The sequence below is a fragment of the Cetorhinus maximus genome, chromosome 30, assembly GCF_964194155.1.
Source record: "Cetorhinus maximus chromosome 30, sCetMax3.hap1.1, whole genome shotgun sequence".
Lineage (NCBI taxonomy): Eukaryota > Metazoa > Chordata > Chondrichthyes > Lamniformes > Cetorhinidae > Cetorhinus > Cetorhinus maximus.
Genome location: NC_135908.1, coordinates 5,406,249 through 5,428,079, shown reverse-complemented (window position 1 = coordinate 5,428,079; position 21,831 = coordinate 5,406,249). Strand labels below are relative to the sequence as shown.

Genomic DNA, 21,831 nt, shown 5'->3' with positions numbered 1-21,831 from the left:
CACTTTCCCCTTTGGGTTTGCTTGAGAGCAGTGGCCTTAAAGAGAGAGACCAATATTAACAGCTAAACATTATAACTGTGTTCCAGAGCTTAGACTACCCACAGGCAACACTGATCACTCAGGGAGACTATGAATTATATTTAAAAAATCATTCGGCTCAACTTAACCTATTTATTCCACTGGACACCTGCAACCCATCTGCATCTCGCTCAAAACATTTAGAACAGGATTTACTGCTGCAGCACTTGCCAGCCTATGGTTTTCCACCCTCAGACTACTAATAGGCAGAAAACCAGGGCTTGCCAGCACAGAGATGGAATTCCCCAGCTTTACTTCCTCCTCTGTCCACAAAAATGTAAATCAGGAATGTTTAAGAATCCTGTGGAATCCACCTTTAGTGATCACTGCTTAGATCAAATTTGCCAAAACCCATTTTGATAAACTGCATTTTCCATGGGTTGTAATGATCAGTTTTGGACAGTGATCCTCTTTTCATTTTTTTATGCAGGGAGCAAACTTCATTAAAAGCAGATGAGCAGCACTACTCATTAGCATTTTAAGCAATAGATTAATCTTCTAATCAGCTTCTTCCAATTTGCTGCTCCGATCTGTGGTTCTCAATAGCCATCAGTGCTTTCTTTTTCTGTCTCCCTCCCTCAGCCCCAAACTTACACTGTGAGCAGAACACTACTCAGAAACATTCTGCACAATAGGTGGAGAGACCAAGGAGCTAATTATGTATCTGTTTATGTGCTATGAAAAGTACATATCAGCTACTGATCAGGCATGTTATTAGCTACATTCCACTCTATCGGGCTTTCCGTGTCATACACATGACTTTATCAATCCTCCCTTCGAATAAGGAATCATCTCTAGCTATACTTTCTATCACCATGTTTCCAACTAGAAATGCATCCAGTCCTTTCCAAATGCATTAATTGGCAGTGTTAACCATTTTAGCTGAGTTTCAATTCAATATTTGTACTTCTTTTGTGAGGGGCAGGTGATTGTGCCAAACTTATCTTGCTTGAAGCTCCAGAATTTTGTACTCAAGTTCACTTGAGATCCCCTCTAACTTGGAGAACGAAGACTGAGAACCATCCTTACTGCTCAGCTTTGAATTTTCCTAATCAAAGTCTTTGTGAAAAGACAATGCCCAAACATCAAAATGTATCCTCACCAACAATGTCTATGGCCTTGAAATACAGCCTGTTGTCTTATCAGTCTTGCTGATAATTTCAGGTTGGGCACTTTCAATGATCAATAATCAAAACTTTTCTTCTGCAGCTAATGGTGGCCCCATACATCTTTGATTCTAGAGCCCAGGCTTTTTTTTTGATCTGGATTGTTTTGAATACCATGTCTTCTTTAGAACCATAGAAAAGTGACAGCACAGAGAGGCCATTCAGCCCATCGTGTCTGCGCCAGCCAAAAGAAAAGAGAAAAAACAAACTAACCACTCATTTTAATCCCACTTGCCAGCACCTGGTCCGTAGCCTTGCGGGTTACAGCAATTCAGGTGCAGGTCCAGGTACCTTTTTAAATGAGTGTTTTAGCCATAACCAATTCGGGCAGTGAATTCCAGACACCCACTACCCTCTGGGTGAAAAAGTTTTTCCTCATGTTCCCTCTAATCCTTCTACCAATCACCTTAAATCTATGTCCCCTCAGCTAGGGGAAACAGACCTTCCCTGTCCACCCTATCTAGGCCCCTCATAATTTTGTACACCTCAATTAGGTCCCCCCTCAGCCTCCTCTGCTCAAAGGTAAACAACCCTAGCCTATCCAACCTTTCCCCATTTCCTCCTTCCTCATCCAATCATTCCTTCCTTTAGTTGATATCAGCTCTACGACTGGAGAAAAACAAGGAGGAAATGGAAGAAATGCTGGAAATCTGAAATAAACCGTAACATGCTTGAAAGGAAAGATAGGTGAACCTTTTGGATGTGCTTCTTTATCACATGAAGGAAATGGTAATACATAGTATGAGAAGAAGGAAAATCAAAGACAATTGATTTAAACATCACAAGTTTTTAACTGAACTTTCAGCAAAAGTTTAATCTTAAAACCAAGGGTTAGTGGCACTGGTTTAAGTGAAAACCAGGTTGCCATCTTAGTTACAAACTGGAACAGTATACCACCCATCATAAAATAGAAGGCTCAATAAGAACAACGTAAACCATTATGTACAACGCTGCAAAGGATACATCTCCTTAACTTTATAATGATATTAACTGAAAGAGAACTTTGAGGTATTAATTGCTTCAAAGATCACACATTAAATTATAGCTTAAAACAAACAGATGCTGAAAAGAAGCACTGACATTCTCACAGTCGAGTAAAGATTCACTTTGAACCGTGACCTGTCTTTCTCAGTACTCTACAGCCTTTTCCCCAACATGTGCAGTTTGGCAATGAAGCAGCATTGACCTTTCCTGTATCTTTGTAAAACATCAATGTCCCACACAGGTTCAACACCTGACTTAGTTTAGCAGTAAGTCTAACTGAATCCTTCTGCTGGCTGAGCCTTCTGTATGAGTCCATTTTAACTGCAATGCTGGCCACTATAAAAGGTGTGTTTGGAACATTAAAAAAAACCCTAAGAAATGAGTGTTAGCCGATTACCTTCTTAGAAGTCACCTTGATCAAAGTGGAAACTCTGGAAGATTAAAAAAGAAATACAAAAGAAATTGCAAATAAAAGAAATCTAAAAGGCAGACAAATGCACTGAGTACACATCAGGCCAGCTGCTATTAAAACACAAAGGACCTCTGCCTGAAGCATTAATGAGTCTGCAGTGTACTTCCAACATTTTCCATTTTTTAATTACTGAATAAACTATGCCAACGTGTTTATTCACAGCAATTTATGCAACGACAGATTCCAGTTAATTAGGCAGATACATTAATAGAAATTAAAGTCTATTTGATGTGGAGAATTTAATGCTGATACATTGAGGATTTCATATATAAATGAGCCAACAGCTGGTGAAAATGAATTGCAGTTTTAAAAGTGACATTAATTCAATAACAAATTGGTTCAGATTTATTCTATAAATGTTAAACTATAAAAGAGAAAGTAGTGTACATTTTAATGCATTGTGCTCTGTACAGAAAGAGGACAGCAACTATAGTTTAAGTCCTGTTGATTTGCACACCCAGCAGTTTCATGAGCACTAAAAGACAGTAGGGATGGTGAGTCATTATTTCCATATGTGGGTCCAGCATTGGTGAGAAACCAGTTAATTAGTAAACAGATTAACACAATTTTGAGGTTTATTCACACAGACTTTGCAGACCTTGATAGGTTTATATAGTTTCTAACTTGTGAAACTACATTGAAATAATTAGGCTCTAGAATAATTACAGCAATAGCACCGAGCAGATTTTATTTTAAGGACTACGAGGCTCAGGTGAAAGGGTGGCTGGAAATCACAACAGTAAATAATAAGGTCTAGACTCGGTGGTTCTTGATACCTATGTTATTTCTTTAACAGCAAACTACTAACTGAATTTGCAGAAACCCAGAATGAAATGAAGTTCTGCCTACTAAAGGTTTAAACTAAAATACAAAAACATTCCAATGACAGACTTCAGTTGTCATAAGTGATTCCGTTGTTATACAAACTACCTCAAATGTTAAATTACAAAGCACAGTAAAATCAACAACACTTTTTAGGAACCCTAGAGGGTGTTTTTTTGTTGATTAACTTCGAACAATTAAAACACAGAAATGAGCCATCATTTGGCATTTATGTAAATGCAGTGTTTATCTTTTAAACAATCTGAGTGGATAGTTACAACTAAAAAATTCACCTGCAGACAGCTCGGTCTGTTATTTGGCTCGAGACAAGTTTAGAGTACAGCTTTAAGTCTAAAAGGCAGCATATGTTTCGGGGAATTTTATAAAGACTTTTTTTTGTGAGTTATGTGCTCATCAAGGTGAGGTACATCACTGCTGAGAACTACAACATTTTCCAATTCCCTTGTGTCTAGCACCAGCCTCAAGCATTCTCCTGGCCAGGTATAGCAGTTATATCCAAGTGAGGCTGATTTCCCTCAACAATGTGCTTCAGCTTGAATCTTAGTAGAGCACCTTGTGCTACCTTTCCATTTCCTACCTCTGCTATGTGAAACTGTGGACTTAGTGCCAAATCTGGGAGTTTAAAAAAATCCATACGAGTAAATATAATGTATAGCAAAAGGTTTCCTGTTTATTAGGGAGTTTCCTCAAATTTATGTCACAGGATTTTAAACTCATGTATTAAAATGCATACACGATTAAGTTGTAGATAAAGAGCACAGGAAATCATCCCTCATTGTTGATTTCTCCTACTGTGCTTTAAAATCGAAAAATATTCAGCAGAGGAAAGGTCCATTCCTCCATTGCTTAGATTATATCTAAAATTTGCTCTATTGTCTTATGGTACTGATAAATGGCAGATTAATAGGTCCACTTCTTATAAGAATAACTAAACTTTGGTATATAAAATTGAGGAGACCTAGCTAGATTGGGTGAAGAAAGCATTAAGAGAAATTGAAGATAATTTTTGTCACTCAGAAGGTGGGAGGTACCTGGAACTCTTTGTTTCAAAGGGTGGTAGATACCAAAACCCTCATTTCATCTGAAAAGTACTTGGATATGCACTTTTAGTGCAAGAACTACAAGGTTATGCACCAAGAGCTGAGAAATGGGATAAAGCTGGATAAATCTTTTTCAGCGGGCACAGACAGTAGACCAAACGGCCTCCTTCTGTGCCATAAATTTTCTACGATTCTACGATTATGTTGGTTTTAAAAATTGGTACAAACATGCTGTGCACAATTTTATATTGACCTCAAATTCTGTGAAGCAACGGTGAATGATATAGGAGTGGACAATCTTATCAGTAAGGTAAGCAGGATAATGGGAATGGATGTTTTTATAACAGTAATACTACTGTTAAAATCTACTGGGCTGGTCATTTACTTAATACCAGTTATCGGTGAGCGCTTGTCTGGCCAGTGAATTCGCTCGAAAGTGGTCTAAGAATTTTAGTTGGTTATAGAAACAAAACCCAACACTAGTGAACGATTGGCATTAAAGTTCATCGTGGTAGAATTTCTCATCGTGTAGTTGGCTACCATAGTCGGTTGCTTCACTGTTGAGGAAGAGATCCTGACTCACAAGTATTTCTGCTTCTGTAAGTTTCTCATCTCCATTTGCATCAATTTCTTTGACAAGATGATCAGCCTGTCAGGGAACAGAAACTTTCAATGTTAATCTCTGATGGCTGTAAGCAAAAATTGAATTAGCCTCAAAGCACCTGGATGAACTTCAGCAGGAGATTCCTCGCCTGATTCTGGCGTGCTTCCTTGTGGTTCACTCAGAAGTCCAGAACACCAACTCTAGCTCAGATGCAGCACAAAGCTTCCTCTGGCACTGCCTAACAATGAACTTTAATTCCAACCTCAGATGAGAAACAGTGACCATCCTAATGTCCGGTTCTTACATCCAATTCTTTTATTCTTATTGTCATCCATGAATGAGACTGCCATCCAATAGCTTAAGTAATTCAGTCTCCAGACTAGAACAGCCTGGCCAGAAACCTAGTAACAGACCACCTGCCTGATCTTCCCATCAGTATTTGTGCGTAAGACCTACTAAAGTAGGGAAAAGTTAGAGAAAATAGCTTGAAAAAGACGGAATTTATACACTAATATTTTCTTTCCTCCAAATTCAAGTGTTACAATTTTTCTCTCCAAAATCACACCACAGATATGCTGTGCCAAAGAGACTGGTGGTAACACCCCACAAAATACACAAGCTACATGGCAGGGGTCCCCTGCACAAGGAGTATTGCTGACATTATGCTTTTATTTCTTTCACATTCATTCAAGGTTCTGAAGTATGAGCACTGGTTGTAAACAAAACATTTTTCCTGATATTGTTACATTACTTTTCTAAATTAAACTATTTCTTTTGTGGGAAAAACAAACTTTATGCACCCTCTAAATTTTTATGCTCTCATCATGAGGAGTGTTGGTCTGGGGAACAGAACACACTTCCATCTCAGGCACCCAGATCATGTACTCACAGGTAAAGTACGACATCATCCAATGCAGAGTAATGCTCCCTCTAGTCTTCTTCCAAAAATGTGTTTCAGGCCAACTGCAGAGGAGTACTACTGTGGCAGTGCTACATATATTGTTGTAATTACCTACACTATCCATCCTGTGACCTCTCTGAAATAGTGACAATTATTAACAGTGGCAGTTTCCATACTGAGAACACACTCACAAGGTGCTGGATTGAAATTTAAAATCCTTTCTAGTAAAAATTAAACAATGTTTCAATGACTAATCCTATTAGCACAGGCTTAATATTTAAAGACAGGAGGTTTACCTCATCATGCGCAATGTCTTGGTTGTTGGGAATAATCCACAACAAGAGTTCCTCTTGATTAAGTTTGCCATCCTTGTCTTTGTCATAATCGTTTTCAAAACGATCACGTTCCACAGTTACCCATTCTGGATCTTCCTCTGCACCTATTTTCATTGAGTGGAAACATTCTTAGCTACAAAATATGCACATTAGATAACTCCTAACCAGCAATGTTCTTGCAGAGTTGAAGGATTATATGGTGAATTGTTCACATCCAGTTTATGGGTAGGGTGGTGGTGAATAGGGGAAGGGGGCATGAGAAAATTAATTTAATGCTCAAAGTTCTCCTGGCATGTACTATATCAGACATGTTAAAAATTTTGGAGATTATACACTTATATACTAATCAGTGCTGGTTTTGGACTATCATCTAGATGCCCCAGGACCCACTCAACTGAGGAATGGTGAGTGGTCCTGGTGCCACCTTGCCAATTTATGCTAAAGCTTCATAACTGGGTGTTAAGCAACAGTGGTACTGGGATTCTCAATCTAATTTCCCTATGAAGTGGGAGACAGTGGTGTAGTAGTGTCACTGGACTAGTAACCCAGAGGCCCAAGCTAATGCTCTGAGGACATGGCTTCAAATCTCACCACGGCAGCTGGTGAAATTTGAATTGAATTAATAAAATCTATAATTGAAAGCTAGTCTTAGTAATGGTGACCACAAAACTATCAATTGTTGTAAAAAAAAAACCCATCTGGTTCACTAATGTCCCTTAGGGAAGGAACTCTGCCCTCTTTACCTGGTCTGGCCTACATGTGACTCCAGACTCACAGCAATGTGGCTGATTCTTAACTGGGCTCTAAAATGGCCCAGCAAGACACGCATTTCAAGGGCAATTAGGGATGGGCAACAAATGCTGATTTGCCGGTGACGCCCACATCCCATGAAAGAAGAAAGAAAAAAGGTAGGGACTGGCTTATCTGCAACATCATGCCTCAGATTGGGAACTAATAATTTCAGGGAATTATAGGTTCCAACCTATCAAAGTGAAAGGATTCAGATTTCAGGATATAATCAACATCAAAAAGAAAAAAAAAGCAATAAATTATAAAACTGTAATTTGTGAATCCCAAACAGATTTTAAAAGCCTAGAGATCATTTGAAGGAGGAAAAGACTGAGGAGAGATAGGGAGTTCTGTAGTTTTGAGGTTTTTGGAAGGAATGACTTAGAAGATATTGCAAAGAATCTTGATTGCAGTTCAATGAGAGAAAGCAGGAAGTGTGTGTTGAATGGTGTATTTCCATTTTGGCTGGGAGCGGGGGAACAAGAGGAAAGTTCAGGGAAGCAATGATCATAGTAATATTAATAAAGTGGGCAAGAAATATTGGTCACATCTCAAATCATCTATTCAACATTGCATTAATTTACTGAAAAAATAACCCTACATATTTATAAGGAAATAGTCAAGATTATTGAAGGAATTAAACACAAAATTTCGTGAAAAATTATAACATTTAACTAACCTGGGTCTTTTCTATAGTCACCAAGGTATTCCTCTAAGCTGACGAACCCATCTTTGTCACGATCATGTTCATCTAAAGCATCCTGTATGACATAGTCCTGCAATTTGAAAGTTAAAAACATTTGTATTGACATTAGGTGGACATGCAATCAATCTCAGTTGTGATGTCACCTACAGTTGAAGGTCCTGGGGGATTTCAGTGCCCATGAAACTCTACTCCAGCATAAACTAGAAGATAAATGGGAAGATTCCTTAACTGGCTGATTTGCTTCCTTGGTTACCCAGGCTTATACCTTTGAATGGCGTGCAGTGAACAGCTTAAATGAAGCACCAGCAATATCCACAAATGGTGAGGTTCCACAGACTAGACTTATTTATAAGATCATAAGAATCCTCTATTCACATATTGGTAACCATTATATAATATAACTTACACAATAAACAATGTACTTTAACTCACCTTCATATAATCAGCTTCTTCTGGGTGTTCAAATGCTACAAATTCTGTCAGAGTCAGTCCTGGTAACTCATCAATGTTTGCTTTCTCAAATCGCTTTTTATCTTTCAAAAAAATCTAGAGACAGAGATTAAGAAAGTTAAGAAACTTTATTTTTTCTGATTCAGTAGACTTGAGAAACATGTTACTCAGATACCAGACAAACTGGGTAAATGATACATTTGTCATTCCAGTTTCTGGTTTTAATATACCAAACAAAAAAGGTTATCCTTTCCTCTCAAAGACTTCTGGAATGCTAATCAAATTTATTTTTATCCTTAATTAGATATCAGCCTTGACACAGTCATAGCATCTCGCCTCCGCATGATAAGACTGTGGGTTCAAGTCCCACTTAAGAAATTGCATTCACTGTTCGATGCAGGAAAAATCAGAAGTTTTCACATTTTGTGAAAATCAACACAAAAAGCAGTAACACTATAAGCGACGAGATTCTTAAATTGGAGGAACAGGGAGATGAAAAGGAAGAGGCCCAGATGCACAGATCTTGAAAAGTGTGATGCAGATAGAATAGGTAACAGAAAAAAGACAAATGTAATGCTGTGTTTTTGGTTAAAAACAATGGAATTGAAAGTAAAATCCATAAGCTAATGTTGAAGTTGTACACAATATTGGTTAGGCCACAGTTGGGGTACTGTGTGGAATTTCAGAGGTCAGATAAACAGGAAGGATATTACAATCATTGAAATGAAGATTTACTAGGTTGATATAAGGAAGGAGAAATTATAATTATGAGAAAAGAGCAGAAAAATTACAGAATTTTTCACTGGGGCATAAACGGTTTATCAGAACTCTAACAAATCTTTCAAGATTATCAGAGGCCAGAGTGAAAGTTTATTTGTACTGTGATTAATCAGTAACAAGAACATACAAACTCAGGATTATCACTGTTAGCCTTGGCTCAGTGGTACTATTGTCACCTCTGAAGTTTTGTGGGTTCAAATCCCATTCATACATAATCCAGACCGACACCCAGTGCAGTACTGAGGGAGTGCTGCACTGGCGGAGGTGCCGTCTTTTAGATGAGACTTTAAAACTTGGCTCCATTATCCCTATGAGGTGAATTATGAATCAATCACAGGCACAAACCTACCTCCTTCCACTCCTTGTCAAGCACATTGATGCTCCAATGCAATATTATATGTGGAATGTAAACCTTTGATGACATATTTAATGACAGTCATATTTCCTACATTTCAGAATCCCAATGACTCCGTTGAAAAAGGCAGTGTGTGTGATTCTCTCAGAACAATTTTGAGGGTGAATTCCAGATCTACATTGGGTTAGCTTATGTCAGTCAGGAAAGTATTCGTGGCAGTACAAGAAATGTGATTCTATTTTTCCCTTTCTTCTTGCCTTCTTTGTCCAACCTTTCTTTTCCTGATTAGTTTCTCAAAATCCAGACAATCAATAAAATCCTGCAGGTATGTGATACACAAGAAATAACGTTTCCTAGCTATGAGGCCAAATGGGTAAAGCAACAAAATAGTTCTCTGAGAGATGGAATTTTCTAAACAGCCTCAAGGTTTGAGGGGTAGGGTTTCTGCTTTGGGAGCAATCCACAATTCGGAGGCAAATTGTGTTAATTTTCTGAAGTGAAGGGTCAAGATTCTGCTCATTTGTATAATCACAAATGTAAAACTTTCCATGAACCAGCACAGTGTTTTAGAACTCAATTGTTTATTTTTTCTCCTTGCGTTAAAAAATATTCCTTGATAAATTTAAGGGCCGTAACCTGATGCAGTTTATTAACACAGCTAAAAAATGGGTTTATCACAAGAGACTATTTTTACTAAGAGTGTTTCTCCACCAGCTTTGAGTAACCTGATTTGAAATAACTGAAAACGATAACAGAAACTTGCCATGTTGATAAAGTCGATCTGGGCTTTAAGTATGATGTTTTCATACCATAAAAGATCTCAGAAACTCAACTTGGACTGGACAGAACTTGTGTTTTAAATTCTTTGATCCTTTGCACGAATTTGGCCAATTTCAGGCACTGGAAAATCTATGTAACCTAGTGAAAACTTTACTCCTATATCTTTGTATACTGTTCTTGGCTTCTTAGTCATGTTGATATAGGAAAGTCACTAAAGCAGTGGTAATGGGCTGATGCGCATTGTTCCTGGCCTCCATCCACATCCCACGTAATGGAGGACCTGGTTGTAGCTGGAATTCAGCATCATCCCCTCTCCTGAAACCCAGAGTTTTATTCAGTCATTAGATTCATAGAATTTTTTTCTCCACTGGATTCCTATGGAAAACAACTTGGCCTTCAACATTCAACTGCCCAGAATGGTATATTTAAAATCAGGAGTTCCCCATGAGAAATCACAGCACAACATTACATTCAGCTCTCTGTATAACAAAGCAAAAGATAGATCTGCATTCTTGTAGCACCTTACGACATCTTTCAAAAGCATTTCAAAATTCTTCACAAACTTTGAAGTCCATTGGCTATTATGGATGCAAGCTCAGCAGCTATTTTCAACACAGCATGGTACCACAAAAAGTAATGAGATAAATAACAAGTTAATCTGTGTGTGGTTGAGGCAGAAGTGTAGGTCAGGATCCCAAAATAACTTTGTTCTTCAAATAAAATCTCAGCTGAGCAGGTGGTTCTGTTTAACATTTAGCTAAATAATTTATCACATCCGGCAAAGCAGACCTCCTTCAGTACTGCAATAGAGTGCCAGCTTATTATTAGGATAACAAATTTGTGCAATGGATTTTAGCACAGGAATAAAGATTTCTTGCTCCAATTGTATACAGCGTTAGTGAGACTGCACCTGGAATATTGTGTACAGTTTTGGTCTCCTTATCTAAGGAATGATATACTTGCCATAGGATTGCGATAAAAGTTCACTGGACTGATTCCTGGGATGGTGGGATCGTCCTGTGAGGAGGGATTGAGGAGGCTGGGCCTGTATCCTCGAGAGTTCAGAAGAATGAAAGGTGATCTCATTGAAACATACAAAATTCTCACAGGGCTTGACAAAGTAGATGGAGGAAGGAATGGGGGGGATTTGAGAACCAGGGGACACAGTGTCAAATGAGGGGTGGCCATTTTGGTCAGAAATGAGGGGGATTTTTTTCACTCAGAGGGTGGTGAATCTTTAGAATGCTCCACCCCAGAGGGCTGTGGAGGCTTAGGCGTTGAATGTGTTAAAGACAGAGACTGATAGATTTGAAAGACATCAAGGGATATAGGGATAGTGCGGGAACGTGGGGAGACAGTGCCGTAGTGGCAATGTTGCTGGGCTAATAATCTGGAGACCCAGGCCAAGGCTCTGGGGACATGGGTTCAAGTCCCACCACAGCAACCGATGGAATTTGAATTCAGTTAATAAATCTGGAAGCTAGCCTCAGTAATGGGTGGCTATGAAACTATCTTTGATTGGTGTTAAAAACCCATCTGGTTCACTAATGTCCCTTAGGGAAGGAAATCTGCCATCCTTACTTGGTATGGCCAACATGCAACTCCAGACCCACGGCAATGTTTTTGACTCTGAACTGCCCTATTGAATAGCCTAAGAAACCACAAAGTTCAAGGGCATTTAGGGATGGGCAACAAATGCTGGCCTTGCCAGTGACGCCCACATCCCATGAAAGCATTAAAAAAATTGCACCGAGGTAGACTAACCATGATCTAGCTGAATGGTGGAGCAGACTCAAGAGGCTGAATGGCTTACACCTGCTCCTACTTCCTATGTTTCGAAGGGCATGGTCCACAACTTTCAGTTCTGACTTCTACCATTTAAAGTACAATGATTTGTTGGAGCAGTGCTCAGAATGGTTCTAAAGAAAGACACTGCATGGGACTGTGAAAATTCTTGACAGAAAATTTGAGAATAACTTGCACTACAGCAATAAAGCAAAAATGCATACTCCAAGTCTCACTATCTGGAACACTGAAATCCAAACATTGAGTATGCACTGAAAATCCATGGAAAGACAGAGCAATTAATTTTGTGATTTGTAGATTATTAAAATTTATCTTCATGTTTGGTTCCGCTTTTCAAAAAAAAATGTAGTGGCATTATAACTAAAATGAATAAATTTCCTTTTCTCACCTGCCTGAGGGATTCCTCCTCTTCATCGTCCATTGGAGTATTCTCATCATAATCTAGCATTCGGTCATAACTATGAATGTTGTACTCTTCCCATGTAACAACTCCGTTGCCATCCAGGTCATGCTCTGGAAACTGTTCTTTGCTCTCCTCTGTGGCATAATGTTTGAATGACTGCTGGATCCATCCACTAAGTTCACCTGTGGCAAATAAAGAGTGACTTATATAGGTGCAGCTTTCCTATTTCCTGTGAGTTATAAGAGTTTATTGAGATAAACAACCTACTCTTTGAATTTCCTTTTTGCATGCACTATCCCCTATATCCTAGCAGTCCTCTCACTGAAGAATAGGACGCCATTTATTCTTAAAAAAATTTTTTCAGCGTTTCACAAGAATGGAGCGATTCACGTGTTATGCAGTTGGGTTTATAAGTTGTATGAAGGTATTGTTGTGCCTGATATAATAAATTGTTCATATATATTTGAAACATGTTAGAATCTAGTTCTATGAGGTTAAAATACTGGCAAGATGCGAAAAAGTCACGTATGTGTAATGAAAAAATGCTTGTGTATTTCTGTTTTGTCTTGAGAATGTTCATGAACTGTAAGGTTCAGTTGTGAATTATGGCTTTCAAACAACATGTATATGCAAAACTGTGAATACAGAGTCATTTATCTGTTGTGCCCGGTGCTATGGAATATCATGTATACAGGTCAGATTCACCAGCAGCAATTCAAGGCTATCACAGAATCACTTCAAGTAGGGGTTCTGTGATGTAAGTGGAAATTAAGTAATAATTACAGTAAGATACTTACTTCAAAAGTGAATTTGTTTCTGCAGAGAATATTAAGTCAACGTCTGTCATTTCAGCACTCATTATAAGATTGGTATCTAAACCATTTCTCACCTTTGGTTACGAAGCCGTCTGCATTTGCATCCATCTTCTTGATGAGGGATTTGAGTCGGGATTGTTGTTCTTCGGGGCTTAATTTAGCAAGTTCCCCAACTTCTTTCTAAGAAATAGAATGAACATCACACAAATAGCTTATTGCAGACAAAACGCTTTCTAATCCTCTACTTATGAATGGAAGCAAGAACAAAGTCCTCTCAGAAGTCCATGTGGCACACAAAAATAATGTGCTTCGGTACTTCATACAAGACACAGATTGTCTTTCGCCAGATTGGGGTTGACATTAGGTTGGTACCAGCATCTCTTGTGTATGTGGTTTAAAGAAATACAAGTCATTTGGTAGTACAGAACTTGAGTATTGCTGAAAAAAGGAGATATGTTGATGCTTTTCGTCTTGCGCTCATCAGGATACTTCGCAAGAATACCAGTATAAGGGGGGAAAAAACAATTTATACTGTATGTGAATGAGTACTGATTGGTTGGCAAGCGGACACTGATTGGTAGAGGTGTTGCCATGTAGAATGCACCAGTGATGGTGACTGACAGCCAACAATGGTTGGCAGTTAACTGTTAGTCACCATCTCTCTCCATAGATGCTGCCAGACCTGCTGAATTTTTCCGGCATTTTCTGTTTTTATTTCAGATTACCAGCATCCACAGTATTTTGCTTTTATCTTAAAAGTTCTTATCCAGCCTAATTCTGCTTAGCTTCCAAGATCAAGTTGCTTTCAGAGCAGTGTTGAGGTTGGCCACACAGGTTTGTACCATAACCACTACACTAACGTATGTTAACCACATGCAGTTATTTATAAAAACAAAAAGCTAAAAGCTACTGCGGATGCTGGAAATCCAAAACAAAACAAGAACAGAATTACCTGGAAAAACTCAGCAAGTCTGGCAGCATCGGCGGAGAAGAAATCAGTCAACGTTTCGAGCCTCCATGGCCCTTCGGCAGAACTGCAGCATAGTTTCAACAAGGGAGAAATATAAATATTTATATTTCTCCCTTGTTGAAACTATGCTGCAGTTCTGCCGAAGGGCCATGGAGGCTCGAAACGTTGACTGATTTCTTCTCCGCCGATGCTGCCAGACTTGCTGAGTTTTTCCAGGTAATTCTGTTTTTGTTTTGTTGCAGTTATTTATGTTGCACTTAAGAGTGTGCCACACCTATCTTTGTTTGGTGAAAACCAGATTTTTACTGAAGACTTACAGATGAGACCAGTTAGGGGGGTTTCTCTTAGAATGCCTGTGCCATATGCAAAAATACTTATTTTAATTCCCCGTTGATTTCCTTATGCAAGCCAAACAGACAAAACAAATGCATTGGATGCCAAAATTGAAGGCATCCCAAAGTTAAAAAAACATGTGATCTGTTCCCATCAATAGACTAATAAAGGAGGTCAATTTTCAGATTTTGCTCTTCAATAATTTTCGCTTCCATGTTTTCAAACAATCTTTTTATTAATTGATAAAAACTTCCATTCTTACGCTGTTAGTCCTGCTGTAAGAGCCCTTGTGAAAATTACATCTTGATGTATGAGGCGTAAATGGGTTTTTAACAATGCACTAACTTCATAATTACTGCCAAACAGTCTCTGTGGTTCATATTTGTGAAATGTCAAATTCCTCCAGAATGATAAAAAAAATTCACTTTTCAAACAAAAATTAAGTTTGTTTACTTTTATTTTAGCTTCTATCTTAATTCAATCATATTTCATTTCTCTGTCTGAAAGCTAAAAATTAAAAGTGGATATTAAGTACTTTTAACTTCCTGGTTTGCTGTTTGTGGATACTCCAAAGTGATTGACTCCCTACCTGCTTGCTGATATCACGGCTGCTGCACAACAAAACATTCCCTTGACTTGGCACCGCATTTAAACTCCGGGAGAGGAGGAAACCACGCCACGGAGATTGCTAGATCTTTGTGGCTAGCTTTCTTCGAGGTCAGCTTTGCTGCTGACTGCAAGATTCAGGCCTTTTTTTTTTAAAAATTGAGTTTTTTGCATATGTAACTATCAAAATGTCATTCAGAAGAGTAATGAGAAAGAATAGGTTGGATTCTTAAAAATAAAAAAGACTAAGTATTTAACAGGGGGAATCACATTTTTAAATAATTTATATTTTAACATTCTCCCTTTCCATTCTAATGAGTCAATAGGACTGAATGGAATTTCCTACCTCTCCGCCAAACAGGACTTCCCGATCGAACTCTGAACTGTGTTCACTATCCATATAGTGGTCCTCAGCAACAACTGGCTCATGTTTATGATGAACATGTGCTGAGCACATCGCAATAAAAGTACAGCTCACCAACACTTGAAACTGCATTTTCTGTCAGGTAGGCTTCAATGTCAAAAGTGGCTGCAGAAAAATTAAAGGGTTGTGTCATTTCACACTGAAAACTTATTCCTATTCACCTCTGTATAGTTACTTCTCATGAAGGCAATACTCTTTTTTACGTTCACCTCTCCCATTTCCCAGGTTGGGTCTTTCTGAACCTTACACCATCCATAGTCACGGAGACAACCTGCTTTCAGGGATATTGTAATGTCAAAACTTAAAAGCCATAACTCAGCCTTGGTTGATTCTGGCATAAAACAGCCTGCAGGAATTAAGAAAATCTATGACACATTCAAAACGAATGCTCAGCAAGCCAACATCGTTATAAATAAAACCAAATCACTAACCACTTGGCTCGTAAAATACCTCAGAGCAGTAATAAAATGAATAAAACCAAGAAAAATAAGATATTACTTACAAAAGTTTCAGCATAGTCAATAAATACAAGGGGTATGAAAAGTGTTGTCTATCACAATAGGGCTTAAAAGCAAACTAATGGGAGTACAACGGATAAGATTCACACTCATAATTCACTATCAGCAGGGCAAGGGGACAAAGATTAGACCCCTTTCCAAAAGATGAAAAGAAGGTGCAAAAAAATGAAAGACTTTCTGGACTGCTCCTGCACAACTCCAGCAGGTCAAATGGACTGTAGGAGCCAGCCTGTTTCAAGTTATAAGAATTTCTACAGTATTTGACATGAATTTGTTGCTTGATTTACTAACTTGAATCCTTGAAGAGAAATGGCTACTACAATTAAGAACGCCTCTGATTTACATCAAACGTTGACAGGAAAAGTGAAAAATACACCTGGCATGGTATACTGAAAACTAAATATACTTTTCCATTGTCTAAAAGTGACTCAATCTGAAGGTTGCACACAGGAATTTAATTGGAACCCGGATTTAATTCAGAGGGATTCAGTTGGGTTAAACAACAGTTGTTAAACTTGTTCTGCTGTTCTTTTCATCTGATTTTTCACTACAGGAAGTATATTAGTGTATGACAATCTCGGATTATTTAGGAGGGATATCTATTTCAAACCTTATACTAGATTATCAAAGCAAAGCAATATAATTGAATGTGATCCCTATGCTCCTCAGTTTCATATTTTGCAGTATTGCTACAAGAAAATCTGAGAGGTTCATGTGTCATAGTTTTTCCAAGTTGAAGAGAACAGCTAAGAAGTTGAAACTTTGGGGAACATTGTTTGCCGACATTTGTTATTTTATTGATTGATTTTATTCTTACTTTTGTACAGTTTTATTCCTTACAATAAGCTTAATTAGTAGTTCTTGTCCTCAACTTTCTGGAACAAATGGGCTTCTCAGTGCTGTTTAATTCAACATTGTATTTTCCACTGATTTGGAGAGATATAGAGGACACATTGTATAAGCTGCATCATTCCTGGCGTATACTTCAATGGTAAAATGATTGGTAATTCTCCCTAGTCATTGCTGCGTGATAAACTTCAAGAACAGGTCAAATTTTGAGTCTTAAAAAAAAAATCACCAGCTTGCCTGGAAGCTCGTTTTTTGTTCTGAGGCACAAACAAAATATTTTGGTGAGAAGCCTAAATTTTAGCACTCGGTTTAACAGCTGCACACAGTTCTGTTAGACATGCCTAGTTAAAAACGATGCAAAAATCAGTGCTACTGCGAAAAGAAAAGCAGACAATTATGACTAGAACGCAAGAGGCAGAAAGGTATGTTTTTTTTAAGCCTGTAAGCCATACCATAGCAATACTTATGTCTACTTGTGGAAATTTATAAGACCCATCATTTGTGTTAATAAATTATATAATTTATTGCTCTTCATGGCATAGCTACCATTTATCAATGTGTCTTAAGAGAAAAGATTATTGCCTTGAGACAGACTGCCGAGTAATTTTCATTCTTAAAAGCATGTACAAGCTTGGAGGAAGAAACTTGACTGCACAGTAGCTGAGTAGTCACCAACAATAGTCATTAGTTTATCATACATGACCCAAGAATTCACCTCAGATTTATTTTCTCTTTCTCCTCATTTGAAGGCTCCAACTCCTGCTGGGACACAGTTTCACTGGCAGCTACAATCAGACATGATTCAGTGGGTGTCAGCAGAATAAGCTTTCTTCAAATTATAATACAATAGAAATTCAGCAACCCTCCTTCAACACTGCTCACAGTAAATGGGGAACATGCTTTTTTGGGGGTAGAGCTGCACATGATCTGATGTGTCCCTTTAAGACATTGACCAGAAACTGAACTGAACTAGCCATATAAATACTGTGGCTACAAGAGCAGGTCAGAGCCTAGGAATCCTGTGATGAGTAACTCACCTCCTGAATCACCAAAGCCTGTCCGCCATCTACAAGGCACAAGTCACGGGCGCGATGGAATACTCTCCACTTGCCTGGATGAGTGCAGCTCCCACAACACAAAAAGCTTGACATCGTCTAGGACAAAGCAGCCCACTTGACTGGCACCCCATCCACAAACATTCACTCTCTTCACCACCAATGCACAGTAGCAGCAATGTGTACCATCTACAAGATGCACTGCAGGAATTCATCAAGGGTCCTTAGGCAGGACATTTCAAACCCAAGACCACTACCATCTAGAAGGACATGGGCAGCAGATAGATGGGAACACCACCACCTGGAGGTTCCCCTCCAACTCCCTCACCATCCTGACTTGGAAATACATCACCGTTCCTTCACTGTTGCTGGGTCAAAATCCTGGAACTCCCTTCCTAACAGCACTGTGAGTGTACCTACACCACATGGACTGCAGCAGTTCAAGAAGGCAGCTCACCGCCACCTTCTCAAGGGCAACCAGGGATGGGAAATAAATGCTGGCCCAGCCAGCAAAGCCCACATCCCATGAATGAATAAAAAAAAGTCTTAATTGTTGGAAATAGGAACATCCTGAGGCCAATTAGAGATGAGTGGTTGAGAGGGGACATTTCTCTAACCTGGTAGCTGCTTGTAAATTTTAAATCACTCCCAGTGTTAGAAGAAACCAACTAGTCTCATCTAATCTTGGGAAAAGAGAGAGAATTTTTAAAAATGTATTTATTTTTAAACTGTGACACACGCATGTACAATACCTGAAGTACACCAGAGACCTCTCCAAAACGTATCGACAATCTATATACAACTACATCAAGTGGACATGATGGACTGAATGGTCTCCTTCCATACTCTAAATTTCTATGATTCTATGACAGTTTGCACTTAAGAAGCAACTCGATGGGTTAAGCACTGAGACAATTCAACGTAGCAACGCTTCGTTTAAAATGCTTGTTTTGAAGCCATCATAAACTGGATTTTATGAATGTCAGCAGAATAGACTTAAAGCAGTCTCAGACTCACTGCAAAACATTTCATTTTATCAAAACATATACTGAATAGTTTATTATTAGGTATTGTTTTTGTTTCATCATCTTCCAATTTCTGACTGTTCAACTCTGAAGCCTATTTACAGGCAATAGCAGTGAAAAGACAGAATTTCCCCATTTACAATTATTAGATATTAGTGTTCCCTACAGATTTAATTGGTTAAGTGCTATATATATATATATATATATATATATATATATATGATATCCTTTACTTCACATACATACCATTAGTTAGCTCTGCAGACTATAATATTCTATACAGTACAAGGTATGTTTTGCCCTATACCTGCCGAGCTTGGACGATTACAAGGCAACAGGTTCAGTAATGGGAATCCGGTTCTAAACATTAGGTCTGGGCTCTGTATGAAATGTCACTTACAGGGATTTGCACAGAAAGAAGAGCATTTTTAAAACGGATTTATACAGGGGGAAAAAAAAAAGAAACTTAAAATGAGTAAAATATACGAACAAATTATTTTTAAAAAGCTTAATATTTTTTTTAGACAAAATTGATTAAATTTTAACAGGAGAAAACCGACACGGTTTAAAAACTTAAGAGGAAAATCTATGTTCTTAAAGGCAGGAGTAACTTTGTTTTAAAAGCATAAACTGTTGGTGGGTCTTGTTGAATGGGAGGAGGTTTCAGCTGCTGTTCAACACCAAACCCTTCAATCTCTGCCGTCCTCTCCCCCCCCCGGGGAATTCCCTCTCACTATTACCCAGAGAGGCGGCGCAGCTGAGAATTTGAGGCGAACACCATTTCCCCCTCACCTCCTCCCTCCCTCCATCCTCCCACCTCCATCTTACCTTCCCTCCCCCTCAGCCTCCTTCGCTTTCAACCGCCGGTTGTCAGGCTCCCAACCGCGAGCTTCCGGCCTCACTTCCTGCGGCAAAAAAAAAAGGGCCGCCGCTTCCCGCTGGAGACCGGCAGGAGGCGCAGCAGCTGGAGGACGCGCTGGTCAATAATGGGCAGCCCCAACTTTTTGTAAGCGCCCCCTCCCCAAAAAAAAAACTTTTCGTGGTGCCCCCTTGAGTGCCAATTCTTTGAATGGCAAGCAGCGTGATGCACTGACAGATTTTCTTTTTATCACATCTCAATTATCATAAAAGCATGTTCCTCCTCCTCCTCCTCCTCCAGGTACCATGCCCCAAGAGGGTGCTGGTGACCATGGACATCCACTGGATTGGTCCATGATTACACTTGGCAAAGCACTGCCAATGGTTTGTCATTGCATTCTGCAGTATGGCTGACCAGGGAACTCTCCTGCTTTTTGCCACCTACCATCAGGCACATTGGAAGGATTTACAGGCTGATATTCAACATGCTTGGCCCTATTATGCACACACCTTCCATGGTCATCAAGTCTTGAAGTGGGTCTTGAACCCACAGCTTCTGGCCTAGAGGTAGGGACACTACCACTGTGCCACAAAGCCTCCTCAAAAGCATGTTACAATAGATAATTTAATTGTCATCCACATTCTTCCTAAAGGCTTGCATTTATATAGCACTGATCATGATCTCAAAGTACTTTACAGCCAATGAGGTATTTTTGAACAAAGTCACTGTTGTATTGTACGAAACATGGCAGCCAATTTGCACACAGCAAGCTGCCACAAACAGCAGTGTTATATATATGGTGGCCAGATAATGTTTTAGTGATGTTGATTGAAGGATAAATATTGGCTAGGATACAGAGGATAACTCCACCATGCTTCTTTTAGTGCCATGGGGTCTTTTCTATCTACCTGGGAGGGCAGGTTTTGGTTTAATATCTCATCTGACACCTCCAACAGTGCAGCACTCACTCAGTACTGCAGTCAGCCTATATTTTTGTGCTCAAGTGCTGGAGTGGGACTTGAATCTTCAACCTACTGACTGAGAGCTAACAATGCTGCCCATTGGACCAGGCAGGGACTATTACAGTATTAATATTGCAATGGTAGCAGCAAATGCTCCTAGGCCAGGTAATGCAAAGATCATGGCACTCTACACTGAGTCCATTCCCTGCTGCATCAATATGAACATTTTTCTACTTTCCATATCAACCATCCTTAAAAGAAAAAAGACCTGCATTTATATAGTAGCTTTAATGACCACAAAAAGTCCATGTGCTCTTTATAGCAAATGAAGTGTTTTTTTTAATGTAATTACTTTTGTAATGTAGGAAACATTATGTATTAATGTCTTATTGCATTTAAAGGGCTCTGTTTCTTTTCAAAAGTTATTTATTTAAAACGTTAACATGATTTGAAATACTGTACATAAAGAAGCAATAATTTGTACTTGTTTTGTTCTTGCAGATTCATAATACCAGTTAGATTCAGTTGCCATTAATGCCAAATTAAAGAGTGCAATTCCTTTGAGGATTGGAAGAAATCACTGTCAGCAAAAGAAAAATGAAAGACATTCATGGAACAAATCCTATTTTTTGTAAATTAGATGATCAAATAACAGAAAACCACTTCTATTAGATAATCATCCCTTCATCTAATCACAGAATATTACTTTTCCTCTCTCGCCCCTTTTCTCTTGGTCTGTTCCTCCTTATAAGCTGTTCATCTATAACATCCCTGGTCCTGACAAAAGGACATTGACCTGGCATGTTAATTCTACCTTCATCTCTCCACAGATGTGGCCTGAGCTGCTGAGTGTTTCCAGCACTTTTGATTTTTCATTTAAAGTTTCCAGCATCTGCAATATTTCGCCTTTTGACTTATTTTAA

At 38.8% G+C, this 21,831-nt stretch overlaps 1 protein-coding gene across 1 annotated transcript; it reads right to left on the bottom strand.

Moving 5' to 3' along the window:
• Positions 1 to 2,015: 2,015 nt before the first annotated feature.
• rcn2 (reticulocalbin 2) lies at positions 2,016 to 15,765 on the bottom strand. Its single transcript, XM_078532318.1, has 7 exons — positions 15,563 to 15,765; positions 13,382 to 13,487; positions 12,478 to 12,674; positions 8,351 to 8,464; positions 7,892 to 7,988; positions 6,385 to 6,527; positions 2,016 to 5,232 (listed from the first exon to the last, which is right to left on the bottom strand). The coding sequence occupies exons 1-7, from the start codon at positions 15,710 to 15,712 to the stop codon at positions 5,080 to 5,082; spliced, it is 960 nt and encodes a 319-aa protein (XP_078388444.1). The 5' UTR covers positions 15,713 to 15,765; the 3' UTR covers positions 2,016 to 5,079.
• Positions 15,766 to 21,831: the final 6,066 nt, after the last annotated feature.